The sequence below is a fragment of the Echinops telfairi genome, unplaced genomic scaffold (genome assembly GCF_000313985.2).
Source record: "Echinops telfairi isolate 266 unplaced genomic scaffold, ASM31398v2 ScPeMD7_443;HRSCAF=831, whole genome shotgun sequence".
NCBI lineage: Eukaryota > Metazoa > Chordata > Mammalia > Afrosoricida > Tenrecidae > Echinops > Echinops telfairi.
Genome location: NW_022104341.1, coordinates 15,058,970 through 15,084,140, shown reverse-complemented (window position 1 = coordinate 15,084,140; position 25,171 = coordinate 15,058,970). Strand labels below are relative to the sequence as shown.

The window sequence follows — 25,171 nt, the reverse complement described above, 5'->3', positions numbered from 1 at the left end:
CATGAGATAGCAAATAGAGGGTTGAGGTATACGTGCCAGAAAATTCAACCACTTACATGAGCAATAAGGAAAAAGTCTGCAAAGATTGGTTTCTGGTATATAAACCTTAAATAATCAAAAGTAACTGGTTCTGCCTTCATTGCGGGTGCCACGGTTTTTTTTCTCTGAGTTAAGCACATTGATACATTTTTTTTCTCTGAGTTAAGCACATTGATACATCTGGGGCACTTCTCTGTTGTTGTAGGTAACTCGTGAAAGGCATCAGACTCGAGGTGAAGAGCTCAGTCTTTGAACTCAGATGAATTTAGTTACAAATATTTGAATTCGGACACTAACATGTACCTTGAGTAAATTAACTTCTGAGTATTGATTCTCAATAAATAGCTGGAAACATCTGTGTCCCGAATTGTTGCAAAGCTTAAAAGTAACACTTCTGAAATAGTTGCCTACAATGCCAGCCAAGTAGTTGTTAAGCCATCGAATAACTGCTAACTCATAGCAACCCAATATACAACAGAACAAAGTACTGCCTGCTCTTACGTCATCATTCCTACTTTGCAGCCTCTGTGTCAATGCATTTCATTGAAGGTCTTCTTATAATGTTGACCCTCTGCTTTATGAAACACGATGTCTTTCTTCAGGAACTGGTCCCTCCTCACTTCTAAGGAGCATTCACTACAGCATGCACTGCATAGTATTCTATCTCCTCATGTGCTTCTTGTTCCCACTAAAATGCTACCTTTGTGCAGAAAGCCTACGTCTTATTCATCTCTGTAACTCCAAGTACCTAGCAAAGTTCCCATACATAGCAGGCAGTCAATAAATATGTTGACTCTGTAAATAAGATGATTACCACATAGACTATTTATTTTGCCTTTTACAAACTAATTCAGTATGCACATGATAAAGACAGTAAGACCAGTTCTCACTGTTAGACCAAGTTTCTAAATGCTATTAATAACTTGCTTAAATGCCAAACCTCAAAATCATTTGGCTTAATAGAAAGATGAGTCTTATGATTCACTGGATGGCACACAAAAAAATCTCCCAAAAGAAATACTGAGTAGGGATTAGGGAAGGAGGGGAGAAAGGTGGAAAGCCTGATTCTAATTTACATTAAATATATATTGGTGATCTCAAGGGATATGTGAGAGTTTTAACTATGCATTTTTAGTGTAATTTTCACATGCACACAATTATATGCTGCAGGTATAGGAATGTGATGTGATATGATTAAACGCAGGAGACTTGATTCTATTTAGTCTTTCATAGTGGGAATGAAGTCTATAGGAAGCAGTATGGAATCTCATGCAGGCCACCAGGGTGCACTGCGTGGAAGCATTTTTCCAATCTATAGTAGAAATAAACTGAAAGGTTCTCTATGGGGCTCAATGACTTGTTGTGCTCTCAGCACCTTCTTTACTATTTGTAAGTTAACCGGTCTTGCAGGCAATGAGACTCGATTGCTTTTTGGTATCTTCAGATTCCTATGATGTACTCCGTGACATTTTACCTACAAGTAAATCCACTGATGAGGGAAATGAAAATAAATTCATCATTATTGAAATTTCATTCTGTCTCTTCGTAATCCATTTCTACCCTCTACTAATCGGCCGTGCATTTTGAAAGGTTTCTGTGCACAGCGAAGATTCTGTCGATGAGTCTTCCCATCTGTTACTGCATCGCATACGCGGGGAATATCCGTGTTGGTTTCTTCATGCTGCTCAGGCTGGCTGTTTGGATGCATGCAGAGGTGCCACAGAAAAGGCCTCGCAAACTGCTTCCCTAACCATACCTCCCAGTCAAGTAACCACCGTAGTCTCCATGCATGAGAAGCAGCCCAACAGCCACAGGTTCCTAGCAGTGGTCCTGATGTCCATTGACATCTGTTTTCTTACATGAACCCATAATATGCTGACATGAGGGTACTCATTTATGTAATAATATTAAGCATGCGGTTTAAAGTGTTCTTAAGGATATTTGGTGCAAGATATACCAATTCCCAGGAAGGAAGATTTTGTAAAATGTTAATCACATGGTTTCCTAGTATCATACTCAAAATTACTTATTTGATTTCTTCTGCAACCGTACAATCTTATCAGTAATTTTCTTTCAAATTGGAATAGTGATTTTTAAAAAATGTAAATATTGCAATTCATTTATTTATTACTTCATGGACCATGTAGATTTATGTGTCATTTTATTAGGACTGCATATATTCACATGTTTTCCACACAGTATTGGAGGGATGTGCCCAGTTGCTAAATATTCAGTCTACTCAGAAGATGCTTAGTAAGCAGTTTTAATTGATTAGCATAAATATCATATGATAGAGAAAAGTATCGATTTTGTAGGTCAAAATTGATCGACGAATTAAGATTTGTTGTGACCTTGACTGCTGGAATAAGTAAACAGTTAAGGGAGGGCTGCTGATAATGAAGGAGCGAGGTTACAACACGTGAGAGAGAACTATTTACAGTTTATATTCTCAGGAGCGACTGTGTAGCAGCTAACAGCAGCAGCAGTCACACCGTGAAACTCCAACAGCAACCATATCATCACCTACGCAAGTTAGATGCCGGTTTTATTGCCCTTCGGTATTTTTGTTCACTACTGTCCTTTAAGCTTTTGCTTCATCAAGACAAAAATTAATGTATTAATTAATGCAGTTGATATGTTGTGGATCATTACTAGAAGACCTAAATCCATCCCTACTCATGATTCAGTAAGAAAGAAAATAATGCATTGTATTCACTTAGATGTTTGTCCCGATATGTTTTCCATATCGGAAGAAGGCACGTGGGAGCAATTATGTGGTATCTGTGGATTAGGCAAGAATCAAAAAGTGCGGGGCTACGAAAGATATGAGAGGGGGATACAACCTAGTAACCGTGGAAACTATTGCCAGCTAAATAAAGCCAATATATATATATATATTGAAATAAAATTCACAGTTAAATTGATAAAAATCCTATGTGCTTTTCAAGTGCTAATTCCCAAAACTATAACAGCTACAAATTAAGACTTAATGCCTTTACTGGCTGGGGCCATCTTCCTACCTGTCCTGACTTAGTAGGGACTTTGCTGTTGTTGTTGCTGTAGAAGGAGGGCCAATGGATGGGAGAGGCCCAGGAACTGGAGGCACGGAATCTAGAGGTGAGTCTTAGGATAACAACTGTGGGATGTGGTATGTGGCTTCAACTCTGTTCTCCCTCATAGCAACCCTGTACACAACTGAAACACCACTGAGCCCTGCGTCATCCTCACAATTGTGCGGAGGTGGAGACCAGTGTCAGTGCATTGTATGGAGGGCCTGCCTCTTTTTCGCTGCCCCTCTATTTTACTAAGCCTGATGTCCTCCAGGCCCTGGTATTCCCTGACAGCACGTGCAAAGTCCATTAGACCATGTCTCATCATCCATGTCTCCAAGGAGCATTTTAGCTCTTCTTCCAAGACATATCTGTTTGTCCTTTTGGCAGTCCGTGGTACTTGGACTATTCTTTGTCAGCACCACAATTCAAATGCATTTGATCTTTGGTCTCCCTTATGCAATGTCCAAATTTCACATGCATATGAAGCAATTGAAAATATCATGACTTGGTTCAAGCATGCTCTAGACCTCAAAGTAACCTTCTTGCTTTTCAGGACTTTAAAGAGGCCCTGCGCTCAATTTACCAAATGCAATGCATCATTTGAACATTAGAATGCTGTTTTTAGGAGCAGTGACTATGGATAAAAAATCCTTTATAATGTCAATCTTTTCTCCATTTGTCATAGTATTTTCTATTGATCCTGTTGTGAGGATTTTAATCTTCCTTACATTGAGTTGCAATCCATGGTGAAGGCTACTATCCTTGATCATCATCAGCACGTGCTTCAAGTCCTCCTTACTTTCAGCAAGCAAGGTTGTTTCATTTGCATATTACAAGTTGTTAACAAGCCTTCCTCTAGTCCTGACCCCACATTCTTCTTCATATAATCTAGTTTCTCTAATTATCTGCTTACCATACAGACTAAATGAATGTGGTGAGAGGATTTCACAATGGCACACACCTTTCCTGGTTGTAAACCATGAAATATTCCTTTGTTCTATTCCTAGAACTGCTTCTGACTCACATACAGGCTCTGCAGGAGCACAATCAAGTGATCTGGAATTCCCATTCTTCTCAAGGATATCCATAGTTTGCTATGATCCACACAGTTGAATGCCTTTGCATAGGCAATACCACACAAAGGAACCTCTTTCTGGTACTCTCTGTTTTCATCCAAGATCCACAGGCATCAGCAATGATATCCCTTGTCCCATGTCCTCTTCTGAATCTGGCCTGAACCTCTAACAGAGACCTGCCTGTATACTGCTACAATTGCTATATTGTCTTCAGTAAAATTGTACTTGCATCAATAATATCAATAATATTTGTCTATAATTTGAGCATCCTGCTGCCTCACTGTTCTTCGGAATGGGTACAAACATGCATCTCTTCCAGTCAGTTGACCAAGTAGCTGTCATCTATTTTCCTCTCATAGATGAGTGCGTGCTTCATCAGCTTGTTGAAATATTTCATTTGCTTTTCCATGAATTCCTAGAGCCTTGTTTTTGGCCAATGCTTTCAGTGTAGCCTAGACTTCTTCCTTCTGTACCATCATTTGTTGTTGTTACCTCTGGAAATAATTGCATATAGACTACTTTTGGCACAGTTAATCTCTGTATTCTTTCCATCTTCTTTTGTTGCTTCTTGCACAATTCAATATGTTGCCCAAAGAATCTTTCAATCTACAACTTGAGGCTTGAATTATTTCTTGAGTTCTTTCAGTTTAAGGTATGCTGAGAGTTTACCTCCCTTGGGGTTTTCTGAGTCTGGGATAACAACTAGAGATGAAAAAAGTGTGGATCTTATTTAATGAGGAATGAAATTCCTCTACATGTGTTTGGCCTTAAGCTTTATGACATTTTTTTTTCTTATTGATTTTGTTTAGTTCTCTGGGAAATTCTGCAAGTGCCTGCAGTGGGGCTCCTGATGTGATGGTTCCCCACATTGTTTTGAATCGGTGATAAATGGATGTGGCATTTTTGTATTTAGCCCTGTTTTATCACTTGCATTTGTAAAATAAATAACCTCCATATTGCTTTTAAAATTTCTTTCTAATGTCACTTTACAACTTACATTTATTTATTAAAGATTTATTCACTAGAAATGAATGATTATCTTAGATTCCTCTTTCAAAAATGTCTACTACAGATGACATACATTTTCTTTACTTAGAGAAAATGGTTTCTATGATTATTGAATTGCCCTTCTTATCACATCATGTCATGTCGACAAGTAAAGTCCTATCCCTGAATTACATCAATCCTGATTCAATTCATAAACATCATTTGTGTGTGTGGTAAAAGGGATTGACAAATAGATAGGCAGGCAGACAGACAGACATATATAGATATACATGTATCTATAGTTACTCATACAGTGAAACTGAGAGCCAGAACTCAAGAGGGCTGCTTTGTTTTTCTGAATTTCACAAAATATCTACCTTTAAAAGGGTGTAATTTTACTATTTTTCAACTGGAGGAAAACATTAGTTTTCTTCTCTATCAAGTTTTTAATGATGTATAGTTTCCAGCTGTTAGAGGTAATTATATATGTATATGTATGCATAGGTATAGGAGCCCTGGTGGCAAAGGGGTTGTGTGTTGGTCTGTGATCTGCTAGGTTAGCAGTTCAAAATCACCAACTGCTGTGGAAGACCAAGATGGGACTTATTACTCCCATAAAGATTTAGTGTCTCAAAATCACAAGGGTAATTCTATACTGTCCTATAGGGTTATTATGGGTCAAAATCAATTCGATGGCAGTACGTTTGATGTGTATGTGTGTATGTTTAAACACACATGTATGTGTATGCACACACACGAAGGGACTTCAAACTGTTTTCAAAAATGTTCCATTGTCTTTTAATTCCATTTCCTCATGAGCCTTTTGGAGCCCCATTGTATATAAATTAAAAAATTCATTTTTCACTCCAATCCTTATTATCTCTACAATCCACTGTTGTTAATTATATTCACCATGCATGCCACCATCACCAGTATCTATTTCCATATTTTTAAATCACCTTTAAGAGAAACTCAGTGTTATTTTGTATTTAAGTTGCAAACTTGTGCCACGATGACCTCGATTGAGGAATTATCTCAAGATGCAGTCGAACAGTGTGTCAACTTAGATCAGCTTGAACTAAACCTTTCAGAAGGCAAGACCTACAGTAATGTGCTTGGCCTTTGCAGAGTGGGCAAATCTGTTAGAGTAACTTTCCTCTCTGTTCCTCTAGTCTCCCTGTCTGTCTGATACACTCAGTGTTGCCATGAGTTGAAATCAGTTTGGTGGCAACCAACCGGTGGTTGGCTATCGGAAGAGCTGATGGTGACTTTGCACAGGGCAGTAGCAGTTTGGCTTGGCCTTAGTCATTGCTTCACTTTTGGTCCCAGGGTGATTTCCCCTGGCTTTCCCTGCTATCAAAGTTCCCACCCCTCTTTCCTAGACAAACAATGGCTGAGTAGCATGGACGATGTATGTTTGACAAAATTTATTTCCATTAGTGTAGCTGTTTGTGCCAGATTATTTATTTCAACTCTGCAAACGGTAACATGGTGTTCTGAAATCAGCAATCAGTTCATCAAATAATAAAATAATTCAGAAATCCTTTCCACTTAGAAAAAAGCAGTTTCCCTACAATAAAGTACTTTATGACTGTTTAAAAAATCATTAGCATGCAGTTTTCATTGAAACTCTGTAAGAAGACAACTGAGAAAAACAAATGAGACTGTTTTACTTACTTAGCTTTTTCATGCAATCACGAAGTCTGGTTTCTAAGCTCAGCACCCTTTGATGCAGCTCCTCGTAATCGTAGGCACCAATTTCCTCCTGAATCCCAGTGAGCACAGCTGACAGATTCCGAATCTCCTCCTTGAAGTGGGTGATTAGCTTGGCGTCGGTTTTGTACTGTTCCAGCACGGGGATCAAGGGCAGGAGCTCGTCCATCTTCTCTTTCAGTTCCTGGGAAAAGGAGCCAATAGTCCCCGAGGGTCACTTACAACAAACCAAGCAGCTACATTCTTTTAAATATGGTGCTTAAAGAAGAGGATTAAAATAGTTTCCATATTCCGCATGGATTTGTGTTTGAAATTATGTATTTTGTAAAAATGCAAGCAGCCACACCCATCGTTTGTGATAAATCCACTCATCTCAGCTTTTCAATACAAGGACTTCCCTTTAAATGGTTGAACACGTTTCTGTAAAACAAACTGATCCTTATCATAATTAGAATAACTTCTAGTTGGTGTCAATTAAAGTTTTTTTGTGTTATCTCACTCACTGGTATTATCTTATAATGTGAACAATATAGGAGACTTAAGCACTGTCCATCTTCTATGAATGGAATTTGAATGAAGTTAATGGATACAGGTCAAATATGTCTGTTTAGCTAAGTCTAATTACTTCCCTGCTTATTATTCCTGTTAGAGGGGGTCCTTACCAGAAATTACGGATCCTAGGTCAGCTTCTCTCTAACAGAATGTGTTTGCAATCATCAACTCTTCTACTCTAGCATTTTGTTATACACTTGCTCAGGTATTCCGAGCTCTCTTTAATTCCATTTTAGCACAACATCATTAGGAAGGTAAGCCAGTTATAATAAATTTATTATAGCCAGGTATAATAAATCATGCAAAGCCTCCCAGAGGGCAAAGAACTATATGCTCCTGTTTACCATTTTGAATTATTCTCCACATTCTGACTTTCTTTTCCTTAGCAGAGACCATTTAGAGGTCAAAGTCAGGTGGAGTTGTTTACTCGTATTGTAAATGAACACTCTCAGGGACCAACATGCTCATTGTTTATGTAACTGAAAAGCCACTTGCACAGAGGTGGGTGAAACTGAAGCAATGCTTTTTCAAGAGCGTGAGAAGCTTATGCCAAAGCCGCGTCCCTAGTCTTACCCACTCCAGGACTGAGTCACACCTGCAGTCTCATCAGCAGTGTTCAGACATACTGAAATCGTAGGGTCAACACAAGTATTTCATAAGTTTGATTCCCTTGTGAATTTGTTATAGGTAATATAATTTGTGGAAAGAACTGTCACTATTATAATCATTTGAGAATAACCCGTAGATACTGTCAGAAGCCATGCTGTACACTAACTAATTTAAGGAGCTGAAAATTGCATTTTTAAATTACATTTACGAAATGTTATTACTGTAAATGCATTAAAACACCAAGAACTCCCATTGCTGCCTTGATTTATGGGCATATGTTTCTTAATGGGGAAGTTGTCACTGCTCTGTAAATTCAGAAATCTTGGAGAGTGCATGGTGAGTAGAAGAGCGAAGAGTCTTAAAAATGAGAAATACTTGTAATTATCACCCTCAAAAGGCAGAATTGCAGAACCTCTCTCATTTTGGTGGCTCAATTTGAAACAAACTTATTAGGCTGAGCATTTTATGGCCTCCTTAAAGAAAACAGGGTTGCTTCATTAAGACGACACTGAGAATCGTTCAGCTGATACCATTTGCTGCATATTGCAACAACTGTCACAATGAAAGATCATATGCCCTCTTAAGGATGTATGGTAGAGTCTGGGTAGCATAAATGGGTAAGCAACCAATTAACAGCAGTTTGCTATCTACCAGAGACACCTTGGAACAAAGTCTTGGCATTCTGCTGTGGAAAGTTCATGGCTATTGACCACCCCAGATAGGAGTTGCAGCTCTACTCTGAAACTTGTCCCCTCACATGAGTCAGAATCTATTCCATCAAAACTGTTTGTTTTATGTTTGTTGTGGGTACATTAAAAAAAAAGAGCAACCGGACATCAAATTTGGGTGTTTCTTTCCTCCCTGGAATGAATCTTTTAAAAAGTTTGCAATTTAATAATTGGTGATCATTCTTGAAATTCTGGCAACTTGCTAGAAAGTTGCTGGAAAGTTCAGCCAGGGCACATATAAAGTACTTAAAAGGTTAATGTAGGATGGCACAGATCTTGCTTGCTACTTCCCTTTATAATTTCATTTTCTAGTATGTGACTTGATTTAATAAGGTAGACTTGTAATAACTTGCACAACATGGATCACTTTATGTAAGGATGACAAAGCTTTTAAAAGGCATCGAAAACAAAACCTGCTTTATGGTGTTGATGAAATAAAAACTGTGAACCAGAGGAGGATTTTCTTTGGATATAAAAGTATTTCTCAACACCAAGGTTATTTTTTGATGTTCCATTTCTTCTTCTTAAATAGACCAAGTATCTAGCACAAAATCTAATTCATGGTGGGATTTCAGGAATAATGAATTCAACAGATATTTATTATATAATTAGTTATATACATATTTGTGCATATATGTGTATATACATGACATAACATAAAAAGAGAGGTCATTTTTTATGATTATTTGAAAATAATCAAGCTATTATATATATCATATTATATATTTAATTCATAGAGTTAAAGTCTACTTGGAGAGAGTGCCACACTGGGATTATGGATGGTAACTATGGAGATGAAATTTCTAGGTTTCAGTTTTGGCTGTGTCACATATTAGCTTATATATGATGGTTAGTAATGACAAACTCTTTGTCCATCAGTCTCTTTTTCCTGATGCTGTATTGGAGTAAAAATAGTACTACCTTTGATTATTGTTTAATAATTTAGTAAGTATATATAAAATGATCAGAAGTGGACTGAGCTATGTATAAATACATAAAAAATTAGCTACTTGTATTATTATCTGGGTTTTGAAATATAGTTTCAGAATTTACTTTCCTAGCTTAGATTTTATGTACTAGGTAAATCCAAAAAATTGTTTCACATGGTGATACTGAAAATAAGTTTTCCTATTGGGAGCCTGACTGCTGCTAGGGAAAGGTATGTAACTGGCACGTTACTTTCTTGGTTCTCACTCCACCTGGCTTTGTTTCCCTTGTATTTCTGGTTCTTCTCAAGAGTTTTCATAGGTGTACATGCTTCATCCTGTGTTCTCAGCCTTGCCTGCACTGACCTCGCAAGCTGTCCTCTGCTTCACATTGTACTTATTGCAGCACCCAGCTGGGCTTGGTGGACTTACAGGTTGCTGCGCAGACACTCTCAGCAGTCTCCCTCACTGCCCCAGCACCTCATCCTCCTGGAAATGCGTTCCAGTCGCCCAAAGGGCTCGCTTCCACATTCTATGTCTTTGATGTCTTCAGCATTGAACCCACATGGTCCTAAAATATTTATCCTAACCCTCTTCTCAAATGTTTATAAAATAGTGTTTGTTTGTCAGGTTTTTTTTCAGCGGGGGGGGGCACGAATACAAAACTGCTTTCTTGAATATTGTCCAATCTTGTAATCTATCCCCATACTTTCTCTAGATAAAATTAATTCTTCTTTTCATGTGTGTCTGTATGCTCAAAAAACACCTGATAGGAAGTCAATTCTGATCAAATCAAGAAGATCCCACGTGTGTCAGAGCAGCACCATGCTTCCATAGGTTTTCAATAGCTGATGTTTGGTAAGGAGACCACCAGGCCTTTCTGCTGAGGCACCTCTCCTTGGACACAAGTCACCAAATTGTCTGTTAGTAATCAAGTAGGCTAAATGCTTGTACATCCCAGAGCCTCCTTGTCGTCTAAGGTAATGTCTATGCTTGTATTTAATATCAACTTCACATGTCTATTTGTGTCTTTGAGAGAAAAGATATTGTGTAGCTGATGGCCTAACACTGCCCTGTGTTCATGTATGCGCTTAGTACATAATGACTAACCTAAAAAAATGAGTTTAAAATGTTCTATACACAGATGCTTTGCACAGTTCCTTCCTTACTGTACATTATAATCCATGACCAAATGCTGGAACTCAGGGCCCCTTCCCACCATCAACAGTGAATTTTGCTTCCTAATTGGCACAGAAAGCAGAGGGCATTAAGTGGCCAGCCGCAGCATGATTTATAAAGTATAAAGTTCTATGCCTTTGCAAGGCAGATTTTTTTCTTTTTCATCAAGGTTCAAATGACATTTAAGGGGCATTTTTTTTCCATCCTTGACAATGTCATGCATAATTAACGAAAGTCCACATAATATGTTAATAGTAATATTTACCTATTTTCATTGTTTTCAGACTGCTTAAAATCTAATTCTAAAAACAGAATTTTTAATATGAAATTGTGAAACAGCCCTGTATTTACATGTTGGTATTAGTGGTGTTATTGCACATTTTAATGACTTATGACTTCTATATTTCTCCTTATATCACCAAGATGTAAAATCATCAGAAAAACTTTAATGACTAAATTATTGATTTCCCTTGGATGTTCGCTTGGAAGAGCCTACACAAACTTCCACCTTGCTCTTGCAGGATGGGGATCCATTTATAGCAAGTCCTCTATGCACTCCTACCAGCTAGCGGTCAGTTTCAGTGGATAGATGATTGGCATCCCCAGTGAGTCTGTGACCTTGCATGAACAGGGCAGCACACACTTATTTCTAGCTGAGTGCCATGCTGACTCTCCATTGTAACAGGGCCTCATTTGGATTGACAAGATTGCAGAAGTCAAACCTACTTGAAAATGCTTGGTCATTAGTGTCTTCCGATCATCTTCAATCTGCCGAAACTTGGCCTTCAGCCCTTTCATTTGGGTTTCCATTTTTAAAACATACTGAAAATCTCTCTGTGTTCTCAAGTTTAAAACTTCAATAGACTGGGACATGTTCTGGACCTGTTAAACAAAAAACACTGGCTGTACATTATTGTCAGTTTACCATTATATGCCATTACTTCTGAAGAGCAGAAAAGCCATTCACATAAAAATCCAAAAAATGCTAAATTCATAACTGTCTGTCCTGATTACACATTTTAAGGAAAATTCTTCACTATGGGCATTCATAATCTTAGCAGTAGGAAATTGTACTAGACAATAAATGACAGAAAGGGTTATCCAGTATTAGAAATAACTGAATATAAATAAGAATTAAATATATCATAAAATTAATTTTAAAAATTTATGAAAATAAGATCTTACAAGCTTAGAATGACCAATTTGTCAAAATAGTTTCTGTAAGTACTAACTTTGACTTTTTAAAGCTTTTTAATGCTTCGCAATGGTGGATGGTAACGAGGTACCACCAGAACCAGAAGCACCGATTCCAGGGCAGTTACTTCATGATCGGTCTAGAGAAGTCCCTGGCATGACACTGAGAGCAGTGATGGCAGTGGTGGAACATTGACATCAAGGACTACACTGTTTAAGGGACCTAACAAATGACAATTCTGTTGGATGCAAAGTACATATGTTATGCTGATAGCAGCATTTTTGTACCATTGCTCCCTGTGCTGTTAAGAGGTAGCCAATAGTCATGGATGAGTTTTAAAGCATGTAGGCATGACAATAAAGAAAACTTAGTCAATTTGTGTGGCATGAAAGTCCTGGAAACAAAGTGAAGACTCGCAGTAAGAGGATGTCGCATAAATTGAAAAATGAAATGTCAATAAACCATGACAAAGAGTAAGGTGGATCCCTGCTATGAATACCAAAAGTGTGGTCAACAGAACAACTGGGCATCAACCTGAGAGCTTGTCAAAAATGCAAAATCCCACCCTTGCCTGAGAATAATTGAATCAGAACCCCTCCACTTTCTAACGAAATGCTCTAGAGTTCTCATGCCTATTAAAATTTGCAAATAACAGCTTGCTCTTCAGCTTGCTTCATAAAGGGTTTTCCATAAACTGGTGTAAAGTGAGCACAACAGAATATAAACCCTTTCTATAATTTTTATTATAATAAATTTATATATAATAAAACCTTTTTATTGTAAATAAAATACCAACATACAATGTGTGTGCCTCTCTCCATAGGGTGTATAAAAGAAAATAGCATATATGAATAAAGTGTATGGAGAAAGGTATAGGATTAAAAGAATATATAGTAAGAAGAATTCATATTCCACTTTCGAAATCTTTGGATGTAATGTTAAAGCTTAATGTACAAAATTTAAAATATTTATTAATATGCACAGCAAAACAAAATGATACATATTAATGCAGAATATATAAAACGTAATACTGGTATTGATGTTGTAGAATAAAATGTAGGAAGAGAGGTAGAGAAATAAATTTTACAGAAAGGAGTGCCTGTTAAATATATGATGTTTATATCAATAAGCAACACAATTATATGTTATATATGCATAAATACATACATCAAAACTTAGCCACATCCCCAAATATCATGATAAGATTTTAGTTGTTTATTTTATTTCATGTATTTTTTTATATAACTACATTATTTTACAATGAGGTTGTGTTATTTAGGTAATCAAGAAAATGTAACATTAACTAAAAAACAATTCAGAGTTACAAGTAAGGAAAATATGAATTTGTCCAGAAAGACATTTCATTAGTAAGTAAGATCACAAAGATTATGGGGTCAACCAGTTATTGAATCCTTGATTGACCCTTCCCTCGGAACTGAGACACTCAGTAAAGGCCATGAACTCTGCCATGGCCTCCTGGGTCCCTTCACTTCCATTGTCAGACAAGGTCACATCTCCCTCCTTGGTCTCCCTAGGCGAGTCTTGTCCTAATGATTCTGTATTTGCAGGACACTTACAGCCGGTTTGTATTCAAACTGATTGTGCAGTGTGTGTGCTGGGGTTGGGTACGAAGACGTTTTCCCTTCAGGAACTCCACGAGGTTAGAGATGGGTCTTATTTATCTTTTACTTCCAAGTCCTTGTTCAAAAACATGCACAGAGTAAGTGCTCCATAAATATTTTTGAATACGGATTTATATTTATTGAACATCTTTTGGTGTCTAATAGTAGTAATTATAAATTTATTATTTTAAGGAAGGTTATTTTCTAACAAATAGCTATAAGATGTTTTTTTAATTTTTTACTATCATTCCTATGTTCTGAAAGTTTCATCTTTGTTTTTTAAATGTTCATGCAGCACAAAATTACTGAGATCACATTGAAAGCATGATATCTATATGTTGGATACATGCAATGCTTTCAAAATAATTTTCTAACTTCATGTATAATTAAGCATGGATAGAGAAAAGTCAATTACATATATATTTAAAGTGTCTTACACATTTGAATATGAGTATTCACCAATGGGGACATGCATCATTTGTATGGCTAATTTCTCCTAGAAATTAGCACGTGCCCATGCGTTGTCCAGACTCTGAGAAATGACAGGCAAGATACTCCATAAAGCTCCAATAGCTGCTTTCTCATTCTTTGTCCCTATATGCTTTATTTCTTATCTGAGTAACGCTACTAAGAGAACTTTTCATTTTATTTGTATCATGGGAAACTATGCTAAAAGGAATTTTGCTGAGATTCAATTGTGACCTTCTACAGTGCGGAATCATGCATACTTTTAAGAGCTACATTTGGGGTAATGACTGGAGACAGGGTTGTCTAGTGGGAAAAATCTTGGCTCTGGGCTGCCCTTGGTTTTTCCTGCGGGTTCTGCCTGAAATTGTTTAGCGTCTTAATGATAATGGAGACCCACAGAACTCGTTTTACCCTCACATTCCCTGCTGATGCGGCGGACTGGAGAACTGCATTAGTCCGTGCAAAGGAGACCTCTCTGCTGTGGCGCTCCTTCAGGCCATGACTGGTCCTGTTCTGAATTTCTTCTTTCTGTCTGTACCCTTGAACCTCGATCCTCTTGAACAAGTTTACTATAGGGTCTGATATCCTCCTTCATGGAAAATTTGAACTCTTTATTTAATCTAGTTTTTGCATAATAAAATGGCCTCAGCTTTTCCAATATTAAACCCAAAGTTAAACGAATCTAAAATCCACTGACTTGCGTGGCATTGGATAGTATTTTATCCCCCAAAAGCATTTGTTTCTTTTTCAACTAATTTAGGGAATTTCCTTGGCTCTCAGGAATGACTACAAGGGATAAAATTATGTGAATTCATTATTATTAATTATAATTTTAAATTGTTGTTAGGTGCCATAGAGTGCGTTCCGACTTAGAGCGATACTATGAGCAACAGAACGAAGCACTACCAGGTCGGGTGCCATCCTCAGAATTGTTCTTCTTTTGAACTCATGGTGTAGCCACTGTGATGATCCATCATGCAGAGCGGTGCTTCTCAACCTTCCTAATGCTGCTGCCCTTTCATACAGTTCCTCATGTTGTGGTGACCCCAAACCATACATTTATTTGTGTTGCTACTTCATATCTGTCATTTTGCTACTGTTATGAATCATCATGTAAATATCTGATATGTAGGATGTATTTTCATTGTTGCAAATTGAACATAATTAAAGCATAGTGATTAATCACAAAAATGATATGTAAGTACATATTGTGAAATATTGATTTCTAATGACAAATCAATGAAATTTTGTCTTGAAGCATGGTGTAGCATGGGTAACAGTCTTCACACCGGGTACTTGTATGTGGGTGCATCTGCATGTGGGCGGGCCCGCCAGGAGATGGATAGAGGAGCGGTGTCTTGGTTCCTAAGACCATCGGAAATATGTGTTCTCCGACAGTCTTAGGCGACCCCTGTAAAGAGGTTGTTCGACCCCTCAAGGGGTCGCACCCCACAGGTTGAGAACCACTGAGGTCGAGTGTCTTTCTCTTTTTCATTACCAACTCCTTTACCAAGCATGAGGTCCTTTTCCAGGGTCTGTTTTCTCCTGATACAATGGCCAAAGTAGATGAGATTAAGACCCACCATCCTTTCCTCTAAGGAGCATTTTAGCTTTACTTCTTCAAAGGCAGACTTTTCTTTGTTCTTCTTTTAGCAACCCATGATATCTTCAGTATTCTTAACCAGAACCATAGTTGAAATGTGTCGATTCTTCTTTGGTCGTCCTTGTTCAATGTCCAAATTTTTTTTCTTATTAATAATCATTTTATTAGGGGCTCATACAACTCATCACAATCTGTACATATGTCATCTGTGCCTAGCACTTTAGTACATATGTTGACTTCATCATTCTTACGACACCCACTTTCCACTTGAGCCCCTGGTGTCAGCTCATTTTCCCCCTCCCTCCCCACTCCCCCCTCCTCCCGATTTATAATTTATTATTATTTTATCATATCTTACCCCATCCCACGTCTCCCTCACTCACTTCTCTGTGTCTGTCCCCCAGGGAGGAGACCACATGTAGACTTTGTCCTCTGTTCCCCCTTTCTCCCTCTCCTTCCCTCCACCCTCCCGCCATTGCCACTTTCTCCACTGGTGCTGGGGGGTTCATCTGTTCTGGGTTCTCTGTATTTCCAGTTCCTATCTGTGCCAGTGCACCTCCTCTGGTCCAGCCGAATATATAAGGTAGAATTGGGATTATAGTAGTGGGGGGAGGAAGCATTTAAGAACTAGAGGAAAATTGTATATTTCATCGTTACTACACTGCACTCTGATTTGCTCCTCACCTCCCTGCAAGGCGATGTCCAATTTCCCCCATATGGGCCCTGGATCCCTACTCTGCACTCCCCCTCATTCACAATGTTATGATTTTTTTTTTTTTTGGTCTTTGATGCCTGATACCTGACCCTTTCGCCGCCTTGTCATCTTATAGGCTGGTGTGCTTCTTCTTCCATGTGGGCTTTGTTGTTTCTCAGTTAGATGGCCCCTTGTTTATCTTCCAGCATGTGGGACCCCAGATTCTGTGTAATTTGACAGCTTGGCACAATCAGCTTTCTTCACCGCATTTGCATATGTACCCGCTTTGTCTTCAGCAATGTCCAATTTTTACATGCATATGAGGCAATTGAAAAATATCAAGTCTTGAATAAGGTGAACCTTAATCTTCAAAGTATCATCTTTGCTTTTCAACACTCAAAGAGGTCTTGTACAGCAGGTTTACCCAATGCAATGTGTCTATTCATCTCTTGATTACTGCTTCCATGACCACTGATTATGGATCTCAGCAAGATAAAATCCTTGACAGCTACAATCTTTTCTCAGTTTCTCCTGATGTTGCCTATTGGCCCAGCTGTGAGGATTTTTGTCTTCTATATATTAACTTGGACCCTTACTGAAGGTTGCTGTTCTTGACTTTCATAAGCAAGTGTTTTAAGTCCTTCTTGTTTGCAACCAGCAAGGCTGTGTCATCTACATATCGCAGGTTGTTCACAAGGCTTCTTACAGTTCCCAAACCACATACTTCTTCATATAATCTAGCTTCTCTAATTGTTTTGTCAACATACAGACTATAGAAGTATGGTAAGATGATGTAACCCATGTCACTCCTGATTTTAAACCATTCAGCATTCCCTTCTTCTCTTGGTACAACTGCCTCTAGATCCATGTACAGGTTCTTCATGAGTACAATGTTGTATTCAGAATTCTCATTCTTCTCAAGGCTAGCCATAGTTTGGCATGAAGCACACAGTCAAGTGCCTTTGTATCATCAGTAAAACACAAGGAAACATCTTTCTGGTATTCTCTGCTTTCAGTCAACATCCATCTGACATCAGCAATAGCTCTTGTCCAGATCCTCTTCTGAACCTTGCTTGAATCTCTGGCAGCTCCTTGTCGTGTAATGCTGCTACCATCTTTGGATGATCTTCAGCAAAAGTTTACTTGCATGTGATATTATTCTATAATTTGAGCATTCTGTTGGGTCACTTTCTTTGAAAATGGGTGCAAATATGGATCTCTTCCAGTTAGTTGGCCAAGAAGCCGTCTTCCATATTTCTTGGCACAATGAGTGCTTCTAGTGCTACATCAGCCTGTTAAACCATCTCAATTCATATTCCACCAATTCCTACAGCCCTTTGTTTTCAGCTAATGCTTTCAGTGCAGCTTGGACTTATTCCTTCAGTACCATTTGTTCTAGTTCATATGCTATCTCTTGAAATAATGTAGTGAAATTTTTGGTATAGTCTTTTTGGTACAGTTAATATATACTCGAGTATAAACCAACCCAAATATTAGCCGAGGCACCTACTATACTCTGTGTATTCTTTTCATTTAGTTTGACAATTTCCATACTATTTAATATTTTGCCTGTAGAATGCTTCAATATTGTAACTTGAGGCTCGACTTTTTTCTTGAGATCTTTCAGTTTAAGATATGCTGTGAATGCTCTTCTTTTTCAGTTGTCGAACTCTGGGGCTTTGAACCTTTCATTATATTACTTTGTCTCCTTGAGCTGCTCTTTGAAATTTTGTTTAACTTTTTGACTTCTTATTTCTTCCATTTGCTTTAGCTACTTTACCATTAAGAGCACATTTGAGAGTCTCTTCTGACATACACACTGCTCTACTTTCCTTTCCTGTCTTTTTAATTACCATTTACTTTCTTCGTGTACGATGTTCTTGATGTCCTCCAGCAGTTCACCAGGTCTTCTGTAGTGTTTAATGAATCAAATCTGTCCTTAAGATGTTTTTGAACTCAGGAGGGATATACTCAAGGTGGTATTTTGGCTTTCACAGATTTGTGTTAATTTTCCTCAGACTGAAACTGAACTTCCACATGGGAAATGGATGGTCTATTCCATAGTCAAGCCCTGGCTTAGTTTTAGGTGCTGCTTTTGAGCTTCTTCATAGTGGCTTCCCACAGATGTCGTCAATTTGATTTTGTGTATTCCATGTGGAAAATCCCACTAGTATAGTCATCTTTTATATTATTGAGAAAGGTATTTTCAATGAACAAATCATCGGTCTTATACAATTGTATCTGCAATCACTGGCTTCACTCCATCACAAAGACTATTTTCCAACAGCTGTTCCTTCTTCTTTGCTTCTAACTTTTGCAGTCTAACTTATGCCAATAATTACTGATTGCATGTTGATCAATTTGATTGCATGTTGATCAATTTCACACTGAAGATGGTGGTAGAATTCTTCAATTTCATCCTCACTAGCTTTTTTGGTGGTGCATATATTTGAATACTAGTTGTACTGAATGGATTTCCCTGTATAGGAATAGATATAATCCTATCACAGAAAACATCGCACTTCAGAATAAATCTTGAAGTGTACCTTTTGATTATGAATGCAAAGCTAGTCCCTGTCAATCTGTCACTCTGGCAATAGTAAACCAAATGGTGTTCTGACATTAGTCTATTTCAGCTCACTAACGCCTAGAATGATGATCTTTATGTGTTCCATTTCATTTTTGGAAGTTTCCACCTTTCCTAGATTCTTACTTTGTAATTCCAAGTTCCAATCATTAATTGATGTTTTCAGCTTCTTTTCATTTTGTTTTGTGCTCCATCAACAAGCAAAAGTCTTGAAGGTTTTTACTCCTACAAACTTTAGCACGCCATTATGGTCGAGTCTACTTTGAGAAGGTAACTCTCTCCAGTAATATTTGGAGTGCTTTCTGACCTGGAGCTTCATATTCCGGCACGATCTCTAACAATGTTTTGCTTCAGTTCATGAGGTTCTCAGTAATGGATAATGTTTTGATGCTGTCCAGAGGGTTCACGAAATCTAAATCATCAGACGCAGAGAGCCTATTCCTTTTGGGTAGTTTTTTCTTAGTCTGGAAGTTCTGCTGAAATCTATTGACTTCGGATGACCCCACTGGGATTTGAAATAGCAGTGGCATAGCATCCAGCATCACAGTACCATACAGGTCACTTCAGTATGTCAAACTGACAGGCAAGTGGTAGATAATTATAAATAGTGTTTCATCATTACATAGCTATGTTATTGATAATAGTCTTATTTATTGTATTCACTATTATGTAATTATAGTCTCTGTGTAGTACAAGTGACTTATGTTCAATCAGTAACCTATGTTTGACTATTTGAATCCACCTAGTAGTGCCTTTCATAATGATTATAAATAACATAATTATGTCATAGATGTTCTCTCTAACACATGAATTTTCCATGATTTGGAATTCATTTAACTTCAGCAGATTTAGTTTTTGTATTATATGACTTAATCGATCCTTTGGTTAATAGCCAATGAACTACTTGAAGATCATATTGCTGTCTTTCATCTAACCAGTTGCCATGAATTAATTCTGACTCATGCTAACCCCACGTGGTCAGAGTAGAACTTTTTAGTGGTTTCAATGGCTGATTTTTTCAGATGTGGATTGTCAGGGTCTTTCATCCAAGATTCTGCTAGCTGGATTTGAAGAGTCGGCTTTCAGTTAGCAATGCAGCATATTTCACCACCCAAGGACAATTGCTGTCTGCTTTCTTGACTATATGTGAAGCTCTACAGGTGTGCGAGAGACTGTTCAACCTAAGTAAAGAATGTGTACTCCACATGTTCTGCCCCCTCCCCCTTTAGATCAGTGCAGTAAATCAATGCTTCTTACTTCCATTGGATCACTGTAACCTGGCACACACAGTTTACTATTCCCTTGTTGGCTTCATCCTGCCTAACAGGAGATTTGGTCAATCTAATTTGTGGTGGCCTTGATGTTGCTAGTACATTTTATTTTTGGGGTTTTTAGCTTACTAATGGGTTTTTAGAAATATATTTTGCTATGCTAACCTCAAAATATTCAAACACATTATGCATTGGTTAGGGTAGTTCTCATGGTTGCTTTCAAGTGAACTGCATTTTTTGGCTTACTTCATCCTTAGTTTAATAACTTATTTTATTAGAGCACTGGAATGCATTCACTTGGGAATATATTTCACTTTGGACCTATAGAGATTATTATCCCTTTTCTACAATACACAATTCATTTGAATATTTACAATTGATTTTTTGAAGAAATGTCTGTGGATGTGTTCACACGCGTGAGTGGGCGTACTCAGCACATACACACATGTGGACATGCTGTACTCTAGTGAAAAACAAGGCCAGAGTGTCTACGAATCATCACTGAGGTGGAGAAAAGGTCATTCTGTATGGCATATGAGTGGGATAGAAATTCAGTAATCTGACGGGAAACACAATTTAATAAACTGGAAAAGGACTAAATATTATTACTAACATAATTAATTTCTCTAGTAACAAAATTCTACATTTGGGTTTTTCCCCATAGCAATAAAGGAAATTCAGATTGGAAAACAATACTCAGGACTAAGGAAAATTACTTCATTCCTAAGAGCACATTAGCTGGAGTCATCACATTTTAATGGAAGGACACATGCTGTTGTCTAGGAGACAGATGTCAAAGGAGTGACCACAATGGGATCTCATCCGAAAAAGAGGCTTAAAAAGAAAGAGCAAACAGATGATGGTATCTCAGAAGGGAAAGGGACTGTACACAGATGAATCTCTGTATCAGAAACATGAAATGAAGGCTTGGAAAACGACTTAAACCTTGGAAAGTCACGAGATTTCCAAGTAATGCATACAAGTAATGTAACAATGGATGACAGCTACTATGACTGTCTAGATTAGAAATTGTGTAAATGAAGAGTGTCTTTTAATTGCTTCTCTTAATTTCCTCATACAATTTTCCTACTTAATTATTTCCTACTTGATTATGTATAAAGCTTTGTAGAAATGACATTGCACAGAAGTAAACTATTGAATATGATGGCTTCCAAAAACACATACTATCGAATTTATCCTATTTTATAGGATATTAGATCAGTATGCTGGCATTTCTCCATCAATCTAAACATTGTATCTAACTTACTATATCTAGAGCTCAACACAGCAATTCTGAGTGGGTATATTTGAAAAAAATCATTCATAGAATTTTGGGTTTTTTTTTAAATCCCAAAGTAATATAAATAACCTTTCATGAGCTGACTTTTATCTGTAAAGCAGAACAAATCAAGGGCACTCTGTATTTGATTGTTATGGATCTGGCTTAAGTAGAATACATATAGAGAATGCTACCGAATTAAATTGAAGAGCTTAATGTTCAAAGGAATGACTTAGAGAATGATGATGAATACTTGGAATTATTCATTATCTGTCTTGATAGCTTGCATATTGCAAGCCATTATTTTAACTTCACTGCAAGGTTGCTAATGAGATCCAAAACCATGAGCTCCAAGAGCCAGATGTTAGGCTCAGCATTCTGGATGACTTTCTGGCATTAGGATAAGATTTCACAATTGAAATAGTTTCCCCTTTGAAGAGTGGATATTAAGATATATACTTGACAGTCTTCAAGAGAATGAAGTTGGGAATAAAAAGCAATCATATATCATTGAGTGCCACTAAGTCTATTCCAACTCCGAGTGACCGTAGAGCACAGAGTAGAGCTGCCCTTTGTGGTTCTGAGTTGAAAATCGTTACAGGAACAGAAAGCCTTGTCTTCTTCTCATGGGGCATCTGGTGGATTCAAACTGTTGACCTTGCAGTTAGCAGTCCAATATGTAACTCACTGCACTACCAGGACTCCTAAAACGATCTTATACTTGACTAATATATCAGGAAAAGTAGCACACCCCTTTGAAGGAAATGAGTAAGCTTAGCTGAGAAGAGAAAACAACAAGAATAACAATAAAACAAAAAGAGATGCATGCTTTTTTTATAGGAGTTTCTTTTAAAATGGTAAATGTCATTAGAAATACACACAAAAATTTGCTACCTTTTCCAGAAGTTGGCGAAGCTGCCTGCTTTTGGCATCACGAGAACAAAGGTTCTGTTCTGGAGCAACCACAGTGCAAATGCATCGTCCATCGGGATCCTGTGCTGAACTGTACACTTGCCACCCTTCCTTGGGGCTAATCTGAGTCTGACAAAAAACACACAAACCACAGATCACCGTGACAGGATGAAGATCACCATTGGATACATTTATAGCTCTTAAAACAAAAATATCTTTCCTGATAGTTTGTCTTTTCACTCTTTTACATTCAAAGAGAGTGTTTAAACAATATTCATACCAGCATAGTTTCATTTAGTTACACTTTCTTATCATTATCCCTAAGAAGAATATTTCTTTCATGCTTTACAGTCCCATATCATAACTTCCTAATGCTTTTTAACACAACTCTCTAATGGTTTTTGGTCAGATTTTGCCATGTTAATACCACTGTAGAAGCATCATATAACTGCTCCACCACACAGGACCAGGCTTTTTGCAAAATATCCATTAGCTGTTCCTTGTCAACACTAGGGATTAATGAGTAGGTTTTTCTTTTCAGATTACTATTTATGGATGGTATTTTAAAGCAATTCCTGGTTTCAAGAAGCTTCAAATGTATTGAAGGGCCAATTACTTACAAAGCATTAAAGATATTGTATGAAGATAGAGGATAAATATAATTAGATCAACACTGTTTTGCAAAGGATGCAGGTCCACAGAAGGACTAAAGAGAATCTTTTAGCCTAGTCTGCCAAAATGATCTTCCCAAATTACCACTGGGCACATATCACACTACTTCCTAGAACACTAGCTCAGTGTGGCAGTCACATTCCACTGCAATCTGACTCCTTTATTTTCTTACTAGTTGTGGTAATGACAGGATATTATGTAATTGCCACACTAGTCTTATCGCCTATGCTTTCCTACGGGCACCTTCTTTCTAGGTAAACTGTTCTATGTGTGTCTTGCAAACATACCTCATTAATTCATGTCTTTTTAGGGCACTCATTTTAGTTCTTTCACTTTGATTCTGTCCTTCATAAACCATTAATTTTACCCAGATTTTGTCAAATTCTCCCTGATCTGAAGAATTGTCCTACCATTATTTTGGCATTCAAAGTGTATTGTCTTCTTGTTTTATTCTATATCTCATTCCAAAGTTTATGCCGAGGTAGTCGAAGTCTTGGATGTTTCTTACCTGTCCTACTGTTACCTGAAAACTGGACTTAGAACCTGGAGCAACACAGCCAATAAGTTGACTCCACGGTAGAGTAGAAAAGAGAGTTTATAATGAAGTGATACCAACGGCGAATCTGACAGAGCCTAAATTAGCTCACACCAGTTATGTTTCCATAAAAGCTAAAAATCACATCTACCATTTAATTTCTAAGGATGAGTATTTCTCAAGTAAGTTTGCTTAATTAGATCTAAATGTGTGACGCATTTGGCTGCTGACCACAAGCTGCACTGCGGGAGAAAAATGAGGCGTTCAGGTCCTGTAAAGATTTACAGTCTCTGAAACACATGGGGTCATTCTACTCTGTCCTTTCGGGCTGTTATGAGTCAATTAACTCCACAGTAGTAAGAGTAGCATAATTTTTGAACTGTTATCTAGCAAATGTTCTGCTGCAACTATAAATTTTATCTATAGTCAAGGGAGAGTCAAGTTTTTCAAAGTTGACCCTTTTTGGAATATTACATGTTAGCATCCTCAATTCTTGGACTTCAGGATTTTTATTTTTAATATATTTTTATACATTGAGACATCAAATATCAAGTGTATTATACAAATTGTACAGATATGCATCCCTGATGTTTGACTGTGATCAGCAAGTTCCAAAGTTCAAAACCATCATGACACTTGGAGAAAGAAAGATGAGGCTTTCTACTCATGCAAACTCAGAAACTCACAGGGGCAGTTCTACCTCATCCTATAGACTCAATGGCAGTGAGTGTTCATTTTTTTGGTCTAGAACTTTTTCAGGCAGCTTGGCACAAATGCTTATCATTGTATAAACAGAAGTTATGTGGATACCACAATGATTTCAACTCATGAGGACCCTATAGGGCACAGCAGAACTGCTCCCTGTGGGTTTCCTAGAATGTAACTCTTTATTGGTGTAGAAATCCTTATCTTTCTCCCTTGGAGTGGCTGGTGGTTTCGAACTGCTGAATGTGTGGTTAGCAGCCAAGTGGGTAACAGCAACTACTCCCTAGGCTAAAAAAATGCAGCCTACCTCAAGATCAGGCTCCTCCCCAGAGCAGTCCATGTCCATTGACCTAATGGAATAGGGCCGAAAGGCCTGGCTGTCTTTCCCCTGTGTGGACATGTAGTAGAGTCAGCTCAGCTCCAGCACATCCTCTGTGTTGTTGTTTGTTTGTTTTTTTACGAAAAGAAGTAAATATTTTATTTGTACACAAAGCAATTTGGTCTGAAGACACATGGTGTATCTGGCTAACTCATGAAAGTCGCCCTAAGTGAGAGGAGGGTGTTTACAGCTGTTTGTATCAATTTGCTAAGCAGGGAGGGGCCTGGAACAGACACTGATTCGGTGTGGGGACACAGTGGACAATTGGACATGGGCTCCCTTGCTGGGTTGAAGCAGTGGGGGGAGTGGTGGGGGACAGGACAGCCACAGCCTCCCCTTCAAAGGCGGCTCTGTACAAGAGAGCACTTTCATCACAGGATTCCAGGG

General features: G+C 37.9%; 1 protein-coding gene across 4 annotated transcripts in view; it reads right to left on the bottom strand.

The window, feature by feature from the left end:
* Positions 1-25,171, bottom strand: part of OLFM3 (olfactomedin 3) — a 282,450-nt gene that overhangs the window by 16,870 nt on the left and 240,409 nt on the right. For 3 of the 4 annotated variants that reach the window (XM_004699223.2, XM_004699222.3, XM_045292156.1), the window contains exons 2-4: positions 22,476-22,622; positions 11,589-11,744; positions 6,833-7,052 (exon numbers count right to left, since the gene is read on the bottom strand). In XM_004699223.2, coding sequence (XP_004699280.1) covers positions 6,833-7,052; positions 11,589-11,744; positions 22,476-22,622 — 523 coding nt within the window. Of the gene's footprint in view, positions 1-6,832; positions 7,053-11,588; positions 11,745-22,475; positions 22,623-24,712; positions 24,734-25,171 lie in introns of those variants that run through there. The other variant, XM_045292155.1, reaches the window with a different exon arrangement.